Source organism: Pituophis catenifer, unplaced genomic scaffold (genome assembly GCF_029215685.1).
Source record: "Pituophis catenifer annectens isolate HBS135680 unplaced genomic scaffold, rPitCat1.0.hap2 SCAF_11, whole genome shotgun sequence".
Taxonomy (NCBI): Eukaryota; Metazoa; Chordata; class Lepidosauria; order Squamata; family Colubridae; genus Pituophis; species Pituophis catenifer.
In genome coordinates this window covers 28,519,550-28,532,029 of record NW_027256891.1, presented here as the reverse complement: position 1 = coordinate 28,532,029, position 12,480 = coordinate 28,519,550, and the positions used below count along the sequence as shown (strand labels likewise).

Below are 12,480 nucleotides of genomic sequence, written 5' to 3'. Positions count from 1 at the left end.
GCCCACTCAACCTGGGCAAAGTCAACCTGAAGGAGGGATACAGAGCAGCCATCGCCATCGCTGCCTTCCTTTATTCCTAGGACTCTCGGTTCTATTCCACCAATGGAAGATACAAATTCCTCCCTCACCCCAGAAGGTATACACATACTCCAGGAAAGCAAACACTCCCCAAAGTCTGAAAGTCATAAATGCAGCTTGCAAACATGCCTTTGTCCTCAACATACTCACAGCAGATGTCCCCCCCTCCCCCATTGGTAATTTCCCCTTTCTGCCCAAACAGTTGCAAAATAAGGGTTCAATTGTTTTAAACAAACCCTTATGCACCTGTAAGATAGAAGGTGAGACAAAACAAAGGAAACTCATACTGTGGATGAATGTCTTTCAAAAGAATCCATGAAGAAAGAAAAACTCTTGGAATAACCTCACAGGTAAGGAACTACACAATCTGCGAGTCAATGGAGATGATGGCCAGGCATTTGCCAACATATTCTAGAGCTAACTTTTGCAAGACTACCCTAATAACTAAACTAGCTGCAATAATGAATTAAAAGAGACAGAGATTATCTCCCCCCTATCCATCCCTGGGGGTGAAGTATTTCAAGCATAAGAGAGAGGGGGAGGGAGGGAAGGTAGGAAAATCCCTGAAAACCATTCCCTCCCCCTTCAACAAACCCACATAGCCCACCACACAAACTCTGTGTGCGCATCATGTGCTGAAAAGAGGAATAACGATTTGCAGAAATGTAAATCAAAGGTGGGGATGGAGTGAAAAATTGGTCATAATCAAGAGAATAACCAAACCCCAAAGATCGCCACACTCCTGTGTTGTTGTCATAGTCTTGAGTGTCTCCCCCTATTCTTCCTCTGGCCTGCAGGCATCAATTTACATAGTACAACCAGTAAACCAGGTTGAAGAATCCAAAAGTGATGGGGAAAATGATCCTTGACCATTTGTCAATGGTGCTGACATCTGCCAGGTCAGGAATTTTGAGCTTCAGCTTGGATGATCGTCGGCGGAGTCGGCAGTTGGCACGATTACGGGCTGCCACATGATGGGTCAATGGGACGTGGCGTTCTAGCGGTGGGTGGTGTCCAAAACCATCTCGGGGTCCCAGCTGTTTGCGGAACTGGATTCCTGATCCTTCATAGGACATGACAGAGTTTCGTGATTCTCCTCCTGTTGTCATCATATCAGATGCTAATAATTCATTGTTCATTTCCAAAGAGCTGAGAAGAATGTTGCCATAAGGGTCCACCTGAAAAAAAGGGTCAGAGATATTGCACAGTATTAACATTTCATCTGTACAATGGATGATACCTGAACACAGGTGTTGATGTCATAAATGATACATTCATTTGAGCAGCTTTTTCACAGATTTGCATGGAAAGAATCAAGTGTGAAAGTACAGATAGTCCTCAGGTTACCACTGACAATTGAGACCAAATTTTCCATTGCTAAGTGATGCTGTCAGTTTTGGAAGCCTTATTAGGCCGGAAGCTTTCATGCTGCCACCTTCTCATGTGTGGGAAAGTAGGAGGGGGGATTTAGTAGAGGGGTGGTCTGTAGACATAATAGCTTTCTTCCTGTCGGTCAAGGTTAGGGCGATCCTGCATCTGGAGAAGGAGTGGTCGGGGTGATGTCTCGAGATGGGACAGATGGTAATTGGAGCATGTGGTCATCTGAGGAGTGAGGGGATGATTTGGGGGGTTTGATTTACTGAGGGAAAACCCGGACCTCTCAGATTCGGGTTTTCCCAGCTGTGCCAGTTTACCTATTCTAGTAAATAGAACTTTGGAAAATGCTTGCTTCAGAGTTTTACTTGGAGTTGGGGGGTTTCTGGAACGCTGACAGATGCTATCTGACCATGTCACTTAGCAATGGCGATTCCAGCAGTCCTGGTTACTGTTGTAATCCAAGGGCTCTGTGGGTCATTAAGAGAGGACCTCATGACTTCTACTTTCCTACTGCCTTCCTCGCTGTTTTTGCTCATAGGAAGCCAACAGGGAGCATCAAAAATCATGAATATGTGGCCATGAGGAATGTTTAATGACTTGCATTTCAAGGACTGGATGTGAGTACTATTTATTCAGTGCTGTCATCTCTGAACCGTCGCTGAATGTATGGTTGTAATCTAAGAACTACCTATAAAGCGTTTGCAGGAAGAGAAAGCAAACATTATGTATGAACAAGTAACCCAATAGAATAAATGAAAAATAGAGATATTTTTCCACACTTGGTGGAAGGACAAAATGAAAGAGACTCTGGATTAGAAAACCTGCATCTAAGAAAAGGATTGCTCCAAAAAGTGAGGAAGGTATAATCTTTATAAAGAGAAAAATAGAAGGTAGTAAAGAAAACCCCAAAGAGGAGCAGAATGAAGAATAAAAGTGATAAAAGCTTTAGGATGAAACTAAACTAAGGGAATGCTACAAGCCAAGGAGTATTTAAGAAATTTGTATAGGTATGTTTTTTCTCTATAAAGATAATGATTAATGGAAGATTGGAATGAATGATGAATTGTATAAATGTTTGTCAAAGGAAAATGTAACCTTTAAAATCTTCCTCCTTTCTCTCTACACTTAACACTCACAAGATGCCACCTGTACTTTGCCTGGAATTCTGCAATGAGGAAGGCAACCAACCTGCTCTCTCATCCGCTTCTCCTCATAGCGGTGCTTCTCGTTCGTTGCCTTGTTGAGACGCTCGCTCTGTTTCTTCTGCTGCCGGGGGCCCCGGCCGAAGAAAATGTAGTTGACGAAGGCATATTCCAGGAGCGCCAGGAACACAAAGACAAAGCAGCCCATGAGATAGACGTCAATGGCTTTGACATAGGGGATTTTGGGCAGGGTTTCCCGAAGGTGCGTGTTGATGGTCGTCATGGTGAGGACTGTGGTGACCCCTGTGGAGGGAGAGTTCAGACACACATTTAGTGCTTTCAAACTGATTGTTGGGGAAAGATTTTCAGTGGAGCAAGGGCAGCTGCACAGCATCTTTTTAAAATACTTTTGGAGACAATTAAAAAAAAAAACACAGGACACCAGGGAGGGATGATTGTGTGAAAAGCCTGTGCTAATTCTGCAAAAGCTGATTCCTGGCTGGAGCGCCTCTCCTCAGGGCCCCCGCAGCCTGCCCCTTTTATGGTCGGATTCTGGATTAAGTACCGGTAATCACTGTAACAAGTCTCAGGTTGCTCTGTCATCTACTTGACAATACTGGACAAGATCCACAATACAAGTCTTGTGAGTTTGGGCATACATTGATACAGAGGTGCAGGGAGTTGAGTGGTATATTATTATTGTTGGTGGAACAGTTAGCCAGATGTTTAGACTGGGTTTGGCATTTTTATGGCATGCCCCTGAAGATTTGGCTCTTTACCTAAATCTTTGATGAGAAAGGATTGAAGTCTCCTCTTAAATTAGATTGTTTTCATTTGTTCCCACCTGGTTTGTCATCCTGCTATCTTTAACTTTGCTTTTGTTGCTCTTTGTGTTTTTAACACAATGTTAAAAAGAACAATGTTGCTCTTTGTGTTTTAAAACACAATGTTTTAAAACATTCGTAAATTTCCCAGAATTGCTGTCAACTGGGCAGAATAATAATCAAAATAAGAATAATAAAATACAAAAACCTGCAAATAGAAATGGAAAAGAAAAACCAAGACAGTACACAATAGCAATGGGTGCCTTGCGTACAATTGACTGGAGCATCGCTTGAAGCACCATGGGCATTGACAAAATCACTACCAGTCAATTGCAAAAGGCAGTTTTGCTCAGAAGAGCTTCCATCCTGAGATGAGACCTTTAGGACCATCAAACATCCACATCTGCCTATCCCAGCTCAGCAGATAGACAAAAATACCAAATCTAGTGCAAACATCTGGCTGACTGTGTGATGAACCAAAATATGAATAATAATCTGAACTGTTGAAGTTCAAATCACTTACAAGTTTAATTTCGAGGGTTCATTCTTTTAAAAGGCAATCAAAAATATTAATGTAACTGATATTTCACTTTTAAATGTTTTTTTTAAAAAAAACATTTATCTTATCCAGATTCTTTTAATTCTTGTCCCAGTAATATTTTGACCAACTGTAGCCCCAGCCCTTATCCTTACCCAAATCAGACTTGCCCCACATTTTACTTATCACAAAACTGAGTGATTGTGCAGATAACAAAATAACCCTGAAGATTGGTATTCATACCTACAATGGAATTCAGCAGGTATACTAGATATAATTTTAAAAAATGGTAGGGTCATATTGTTTCCCATAATTAGTTGGGAGGGAGAAATATTGTTTATCATCATTTACTTAAATTAAATGGATGCCCGACTCCTGTAGAGATAGATGGCTTATTAATGATAGCCAAGGCCCTGACTTCAAAGTTGAACAACATTTTCTTGTTTGGGTTAGCCTCTCAATTTACACAGAGAAAAGAAATAGATGTTGTAGAGCTTTTGAGAAAAGAGCATTATTGATATATTTACATCCCCAAGAAACAATCTGTGAAAAAAAACCCAGAAATTTTTTGGCTACCTTTGTAGCCCACCTACAGTTTACTGCTACAAACCTTTAGAAAACTTTCCCAATTTTTTGAAACATTCATGATTCATTCATTCTTCTTCTGTTGTAGCCAATTCAGTCTTAAATCAATGTCAATCTGAAGACCTACCTAGGGCAACCCGGGCTGCAGAGGCATCGTAATTAATCCAGAAAGAGACCCAGGAAAGAATCGTGATGAGAATGGAAGGCATGTATGTCTGAAGGATGAAATAACCGATGTTCCGTTTTATTCGAAAGCTGAGTGACAAGCGAAGATAGGAACCTACCAAATAAACAAGGGGAAAAAACAGTATAATGAGAAAATCTTTGAATCATGTCAGTGGAAATTTCTAGTTTTTCTCAGCACAGAATTCAACATCAAAGTAATCATTATACACTGTCCAATAGATGGTAAGTAAATCTAGATGAGAAATAAGCAGCCACAATATAAAATGACAATTGTAATCCAACTGTCTGTTTTCTATTCTGCTTGAATAGAACAAAGATTAATCTTCCTATGTCCTTCCAGCCCTTTCTAGCAATGAAATTGTGCCAGTTGTGTAAATAGCAGCAACCATCTATTTCACAGCCATGTAAATTATAAAATCCTGCAATGCTCAGCCAAAGGTGGGGGGAGGGGTGCAACCTGATCCCAAGAGGCCTCAGAACTCCCTGCAGAGACCAGTCATCTGGGGAATCGCTCTAAGCCCCATCAGAAGAGCAACTGACAACTAAAACTCTTTTTATCTGCTCCTTTCTAACCATCTCTCATCCTTTTTCATTACTCCCTACAACCAGCATATGTTTTGAGACAAAAGGAGTTGCATTTGTATTTATTGTAACTTAACCCTTTTCAAAATACTCCTTGCAATGAAACAATAAACCTTAGTTGTTTAATTTTTATTTTTGTCTATGCACTTTAATGATTAGTTTAAGTATGGATTTTAATTGATGGTATTGGTTGTGAATGACATTTATTGCAGTATTACAATAGTGTAATTGGGCAGCATAGTAACAGTAGTAATGACTAGTAAACAATGAAGCTAACTTGGCAAAGAGAGATACACTTTGGGAGGGAAAGAAGGAGGCTCTGTGAAATAGGAAGGTTATGAAAATTGCTTCAGCTAAATAGATCTCTCAGTCTTCAATGCAATTGTAGTATAGTCTAACCTAAAGGGACCCAAATGATTATCTAGTCAAGGTTGGTGACAGAATGAAGCTAGGGTTACTGTCTGCATTTGGGAAAGACAGCTGCAGCTGGGCAGAAATGCAGCTCACCCCACAGCTCTAAAGACAGCCTCAGCTTCTCCCAAACAGCAGCAAAGGTTAACAGCAATAGCAATAGCACTTAGACTCATATACCGCTTCACAGTGCTTTACAGTCCTCTCTAAACAGTTTTACAGAGACAGCATATTGTCCCCAACAATCTGGGTCCTTATTTTACCCACCTCCCTCGGAAGGATGGAAGGCTGAGTCAACCTTGAGCCCTTCAGAATCAAACTGCTGGAATGAGCCATGAGTTAGCCTGCAATACTGCACTTTAGCCACTGCGCTACCAGAAACATGTGAGGAGACAGGCTCATTCATTGATTCATTTCCCCCCACTCCCACCTCACAGATTACTCATAAGCATCCACACTTGGTGGGCTAATTGAGCCACATCCAGATGCTTTTTGGAACTTGCTGACATCCACAGGTAGCCTCCCCCCATTTTCAGGGAATACAGCAGACAAAATCCAATCCTATACTATGAAGCAGGACCAACAGAAAGAGAAGCACATGCAACCAGAAATGGGGAGAAGAGTTAGGCACCTTATTACCTGCTCTCTTCTGCTCTGATAGAAAATGTCTGGCCAAGACCGATGGATTGTGTGCCATCAAGTCATCTTCTGCTCCTACATACCACATAATGTTCCCCCTGCTGATCTGCCCTTCCCTTGGTCGTCAGGACTTCCAAGGGTGAACTCAACGCCGCTGTAACTGAGCCTGTTCCTCTTGCTGCTGGTCACCTCTTCCTCTCCTCAACTTTGAAGTCTACTCTAGGGAACTAGGTCTTTGCCTTGTGTGCTTAACTAAATCTCTCAGTGTTTACATCAGGGCCTTGATGCCCCAAGTAATTGTATGGCACTGCACACCAGAACAACTAGACACAAGAACAGTTTTTTCCAGAACGCCATCACTCTGCCAAACAAATAATTCCCTCAACACTGTCAAACTATTCACTAAGTCTGCACTACTATTAATCTTCTCATCGTTCCAACCACCCATCTCCTTCCACTTATGACTGTATGACTGTAATTTTGTTGCTTGTATCCTTACGATTTATATTGATATTGTTTCCTGATTGCTTATTTGTACCCTATGACTATCATTAAGTGTTGTACCTTATGATTCTTGATGAACGTATCTTTTCTTTTATGTACACTGAGAGCTTATGCACCAAGACTAATTCCTTGTGTGTCCAATCACACTTGGCCAATAAAAAATTCTATTCTATTCTAAGGATAATGGGGGCGGGGAAAAAAAGAGAGGAATGAAATGAAGACATAGGGGGAAACAGACAAAATAACAGAAGGAAGTCCATGATGAAACGATGCTTAAAAATGATAAGATATTTATATGTTGTATGTTATGTGAATGTCATATATGTGTTATAATAAAATTACAATTTTTTTTTAAAAAAATATTCTATTCTATTCTATTCTATTCTATTCTATTCTATTCTATTCTATTCTATTCTATTCTATTGGAAGGAAGGAAGAACTCACCTGTGGTAAAGTTCACTTCTCTGGTGACAAGCCTTTGCTCAATGATGGTGAACTGGGGCAGCTCGAGGACCTCCATCCCTGTCACAGCTGAATTATTCCCTTGCCAAAAGAACACGATGTCATCAACTGTGTAGCCATCTGGAGAAAAGAGGAGCGCAGAGAGAGTCAATGCAAAGCCTGCAGAGTATTTCTGAATAGTCAGAGGATGTGGGAACCACAGGCTCATAGGCCACAAGTTAGCATCATACTGGTGTACGCTGATTTATATTAGTGCTATTAGGATTTAGTAGCTGTCACAAACGTAAACATAAAGTCCTTCTGCAAAAAGAAAGCATTTTTCTCTCCTTGTGAAGAACCTGTTGCAGCTCTCATACTTTCCAGGGAAATCTTAGCCTTACTGGTTTGGGGAAGATATCTTTCCAAGTCACCTCACCCCCACAAACCAACACAGAGGGCAAACTCAGTCTGCTAAACTTGCTCCAGCCCTAGGAATTGCACCTTCCACTTCCTAAATGAAGAGAAGAGCAGGGAGGAGAGAAAATAAGGGGTTTTCCCACTCAAATATCTCCAAGGATGAGAAAGGCCGGTAGAGATTCTCAGTCACTCACATCATGGTTGTCCCAAAGGTGCTTTTTCAGGAGGCAACTAGACTTTTTTGTCTTTTCTTTTGAAAGAAAAAGCACCTTTGGGACAACCATGACCTGAATGACTGAGAATCTCCACAGACTTTTAGCTGTACAATTTGGGATGAGCACCCTTTGAATGATGTGGGAGTAGGAATAGATTTCCAGAGGGGGGGGGAATTGCAGGCTATAGGAACCAGGAGCATCACTCAGGTGATCCTGAGGACACAGATAAACCTCGATGTCCTTCAACGACCCCACCAAAAGAATGCAGATTACTAGCTGTCTGCAAGGAATATAAATCCTTCCATTCCCCACTATCCTGTCAGAGCTGAAGAAGTTTCTTAGATGAGAAGTGAAACATCTTCAAAAGAAAACAAAAACAAAAAACAAGAAAGTCCAGTTGCCTCCTGAAAAAAGCACCTTTGGGACAAGGGTGAGAAAGGTTTGGGAACTCTGATGAATGACAAAAGAACATCTAACTACAGGAGTTCCTCCCCACTCCAACACACGGGTGTCTGTGGGTGTGTAAGGGGCTGCCTCTTGTGCCTTCCCATCATGCACGCTTACACCCCAACCTGTAGGATCGCTCATCCCAGTTAAAGCTGCCCTGGTTCTCTGGAATCTCAAGAGGAGTCTGGCTCCTTTCCCACCCCGCCTCTTGCCCGGCCTCGCCTGCATTGAAGCGCACAAGTCAGGGTCATCCCGGCTTCCAGACTGGCTGCGCCCTTCTGCCCAATACTGGATTGCCCGGGGGGGAGAGGGGGCAGCTGTCAAGCACATTTTCACCGAGGACAGCGAGCCTCACTTTAAGGTGCAGCATCAGGTTCCTACGACTCCCGTTGCAGCCTCACTCGGCAGGCATGTGGCTCTCCCAGGACGAGGGGGCCGAAAGGGGGTAGCCCTCACTCTCAGCATCACCCTCCTGAGCCCAGCGGGGGAAAGGGCTCCTTTTCCAGCTGGAGGCCCCTGTTGGCTGCGGCTGCAGAAGAGGAGCAGGGCAAAGGGCAAGTTCTTTGGCGGCAATGAACCTGGGCCCATGAGATGTGCAGGAGCCTCGTGCTATCCGCTCCGCTGAAGCTGCAGGCAGATCCCAGGCAGCTGAGCATGTCCGGCTGGAGGTGGGACCAGTCCAGACAGCCATACCAGACCCCTTTGCCTGGATGGCAGCTAGCCAACACCTTCCCCTCTGGCAAACAGCAGAAGCCTCTCACCCAATTACAGGAGGTCATTAAAATGGGGAGGTGTTTCTGTGCCACCGGGCAAGTGTGCACTTGCTGCACTCTGAAGACAATCCAGCACCTCAGTTTTGCAATAAAACCTCCACACACACTCAAAGGTGATTGGTTTTGAATCTGTGGGGGGAACCCCACCCCCCCTTTAAAACATGTATTTGTAGAAAATTGACAGATGCCCACATCAGACCCCCACTTAGTCCTACTCAGTAGGAAAGGAGACAAAAAAGCATTCTGCAAGCAAAGGAGGAAGAGACTTCCACAGTGGCAGGGTAAGTGTCAAAGGCAGGCAGGCAAAGAAGGGTCTCCCTACCCACCCACCCTCAGCCCATGTTCCTCTTCAAACTCACTGGGGAAGCCCAGTCCAGACCAAGCTGGTACTCACAGCTCTCAATTTCCAAAGTGCAATTTTGCTGATCAAGGGGGTATCTCCTTAAGTCCATCATGCAAGCAGCCGTGGTAGTGATTCTGGGCAGAGGGTGGAGGGGAGGTGGGGGGAGAAGGAAAGAAAGAAGGGAGAAAGAGAAAGTTAACATGGTGGGTTGCTGTTCCTATGACAACCAAAAAGAGAGTGTAGGGTAGGTGTGTACATGAGGTGGGGGATGATGAGAGGAAGAGACTGGCTGTGCTACACAGCATCAACAGCACAGTTTAAAGTAATTTGTGACTCACTGCAGCCATCCCAGCAGCTCTACCAAAACAAGCTAGGAGGGTCAGAAAGAAATTGTAAGAAGAAAATCAGTAAGTGAACAAGAGACATTCATGTTGGTTACCGTGCAGGCAAAGCTCAGAAATAAATCTAGTTATATGTTGTTATTTTTTTAAATGCAAACACCTACATCAGAAAGGATCAATTGACTTGAATCAAAACTAAGTTTCAAATGGCATATGAAAACCAAATCTGATCAAGCATTTTGATTAGCCAAACATGGTTTCTGTAAATGTACTGCAATCCAACCACAGTCTTAAATCCCTCAAATCATCCACCTTCAAATTACATAAACAAGTTATACAAGTGCATTTGACTACCACAAAAAAGGCAGCTATAGATCCATAAATATCAAATAACCAGTTCAAGAGGCCACAAAAGTGATCCTTGCCAGAGCTTTGGAGGGCAACATGGAGTCAGAATGAGGCACCCTTGCGATGCCTTTGTGTCCTGCAAAGCTGCCAAAAGAATGGGATGTGGTTGTGGCATGAATTTGATCTTAAAAAAGGAGCACAACCTCAGGAGAAGAGGGACCCTGAACAACGGAAAAGCAAAAATGTTGATACAAGTTGAGGACTACAAAGCGAGAAATTCCAGAAATCTGATTGGCTGGCAGAGCTGGGAAAGGCCATCATGCAGGAGGTAGAAGTTGAGGTCATCAGCTGATGGAGCCTTGGGGTTACTCTAGTGAGAGTCTCTTCTCAGGGCTGCCCTCAGCCTATGCAGTGAGCAAGTGAGAAGGCTTTTTGGACAGCACCACCTTCTTATGTTATTCTTCCCCTGTCTGCGATGGTTGTGCCATGATGCTGGGAACTTACTACTCTGGGAACTCTTGAGTGATTTATCTGGGGTAACCAAGAAGCTTTGGGCCCACCTGCTTCATTGTGGCAATGGAGATACCTTGGTAGGGTTCTAAAGAATCCCATTACTGATGCATCACAGTTTTATTTTCTTTTAGGAAAAAAAATGTCCTCCCTCCCTTTTATTTCTTGCCTTCATCCTTTCCAACCTGATTCTTGTAGTGACCATGAGATGGAGGTGGCTGGTTTACCTGGCTGAATGATGTTCCTTTGAAAATTGATCTGAAGAATTCCTTCTTGCCAGTATAGCTGGGCCTGTCAGGAAACTTTGGATTGTGTTGTTTTTGCCCCAGAGTTTAAAAACAGCTGTCATAGATTTCATAGAGAAAATTCCAATGAATTAGTAGGTGAGTGCAGAAGAGTGCGTGTGTTCAATGAACAGATCAGTGATGAAGGCATATGATCTTGGGAATGATGCAGTGGGTCCTTCAGTATTATCATCATCACCATGGCAGTTTTAAATTTCTATAAATTGATGCCAGTTGAGGTCATGCATAGCTTTCTGTGGCTTTAATAGGCATTTTAACTCATTTTATCCAACAAAGCATTGGAGCAACTGCCTCCAGCCTGAACAGATGTCAACTAGGTAGAATCAGAGTTGTCCAAGCTAAATCCAGACAAAACAAAGCTGGTGCTGATAAAGATGGCTAACGATGAATGGTAGTTCAGAGTAATCCTGTTGCATTCAAAGGTTCTCTAACACTTATTGATCTGATAAGTAGCACAAGAAGACTTCTGGAACTGGAGTCTTGGCTCAGTTGCATGAAGCCAGACAGAGAGGTACCTTCTTCAGAAGATTTTTTGCTTTTCTTGAAAGATAGCACTTTGTGCACTGATCCTGAATCTTTCCATTTTTATTACTACCAGCACAGAAGACTTGGAAATTTCAACTCTGTAACTGTGGCCGATTCTGTCACTCCTGTCTGTGCCACATTTCCTTCACGTCACCTTTTGAGCAGGAGTCAGCTGGGGCTGAGATAGCAAACTGTGGCTGGGGAGGCATTTCAGAGTGAGTTTTTTCTTAGTCTCACTGCTTTGTTCTTCAATCAGCCACCACCCTGAAAACCACCAGGCTTTTCACATACCCTGTCAGTTTTTGTGGCTGTCTTGGGAGACTGCCCAGGTTAGCAGTACATTGTTGTGACCTAGGCCCAAGTAGTTATTACCAGACACAATCAATCCTAAACAAGCATGTTTTATTAGAACAGCTGAGAATTACTTCATTCTCAGCTTAGTCCAAATTAAGTCCAAAAAAAAATTCTTCATAAACAGCCTTATCACCAACCTTTGTCTAGTTTGGCACCCTGCCAAAGGGTTTTCTTGGCAAACTTCAGAAGCAAGAGATGCTGACAAGAAACAAATGTAGCAATGTTCGTTACTGCTCTTTTAAGCCTTCTGGGAGGGCCAATCATCTCCTGGCCTTACTCCCGAGTCATCCTTTTTGCTTTAGGTGCTCTTGCCTTCTGGCAGCTCTTTGCATGCGTGCATTAGGAATAGGCTCCTCCTGTTCCTCTGCCTCTCTGCTATCCGCCTCTGGAGGCTCCGGAGTCTGCGCATGCTCCCAGATGGCCCTGGCCCCAACTCTGCCTCCAACGCAGAGCCCTCGTCTGGGCCTTCCCCAGACTCCAGGACTCGCCCATTGTCCTCCCCAGCCTCCTCACTGTCCAACTCCATTGCCAGTTCCGCAGGCTGCTGGCAGACCACAACAGCTTTTCTAGATAGCTAAATTGGTACAAGTTAAGA

At 43.3% G+C, this 12,480-nt stretch overlaps 1 protein-coding gene across 1 annotated transcript in view; it reads right to left on the bottom strand.

Annotated features, from left to right (window-relative positions):
- Positions 1 to 878: 878 nt before the first annotated feature.
- The window catches only part of LOC139322562 (gamma-aminobutyric acid receptor subunit beta-4), a 47,934-nt gene continuing 36,332 nt past the window's right edge, over positions 879 to 12,480 (bottom strand). Inside the window, exons 5-9 of the mRNA XM_070951700.1 lie at positions 9,554 to 9,636; positions 7,311 to 7,448; positions 4,672 to 4,824; positions 2,644 to 2,900; positions 879 to 1,256 (exon numbers count right to left, since the gene is read on the bottom strand). Of these exons, the coding sequence (XP_070807801.1) occupies positions 879 to 1,256; positions 2,644 to 2,900; positions 4,672 to 4,824; positions 7,311 to 7,448; positions 9,554 to 9,636 (1,009 nt within the window). The remainder of the gene's footprint in view (positions 1,257 to 2,643; positions 2,901 to 4,671; positions 4,825 to 7,310; positions 7,449 to 9,553; positions 9,637 to 12,480) is intronic.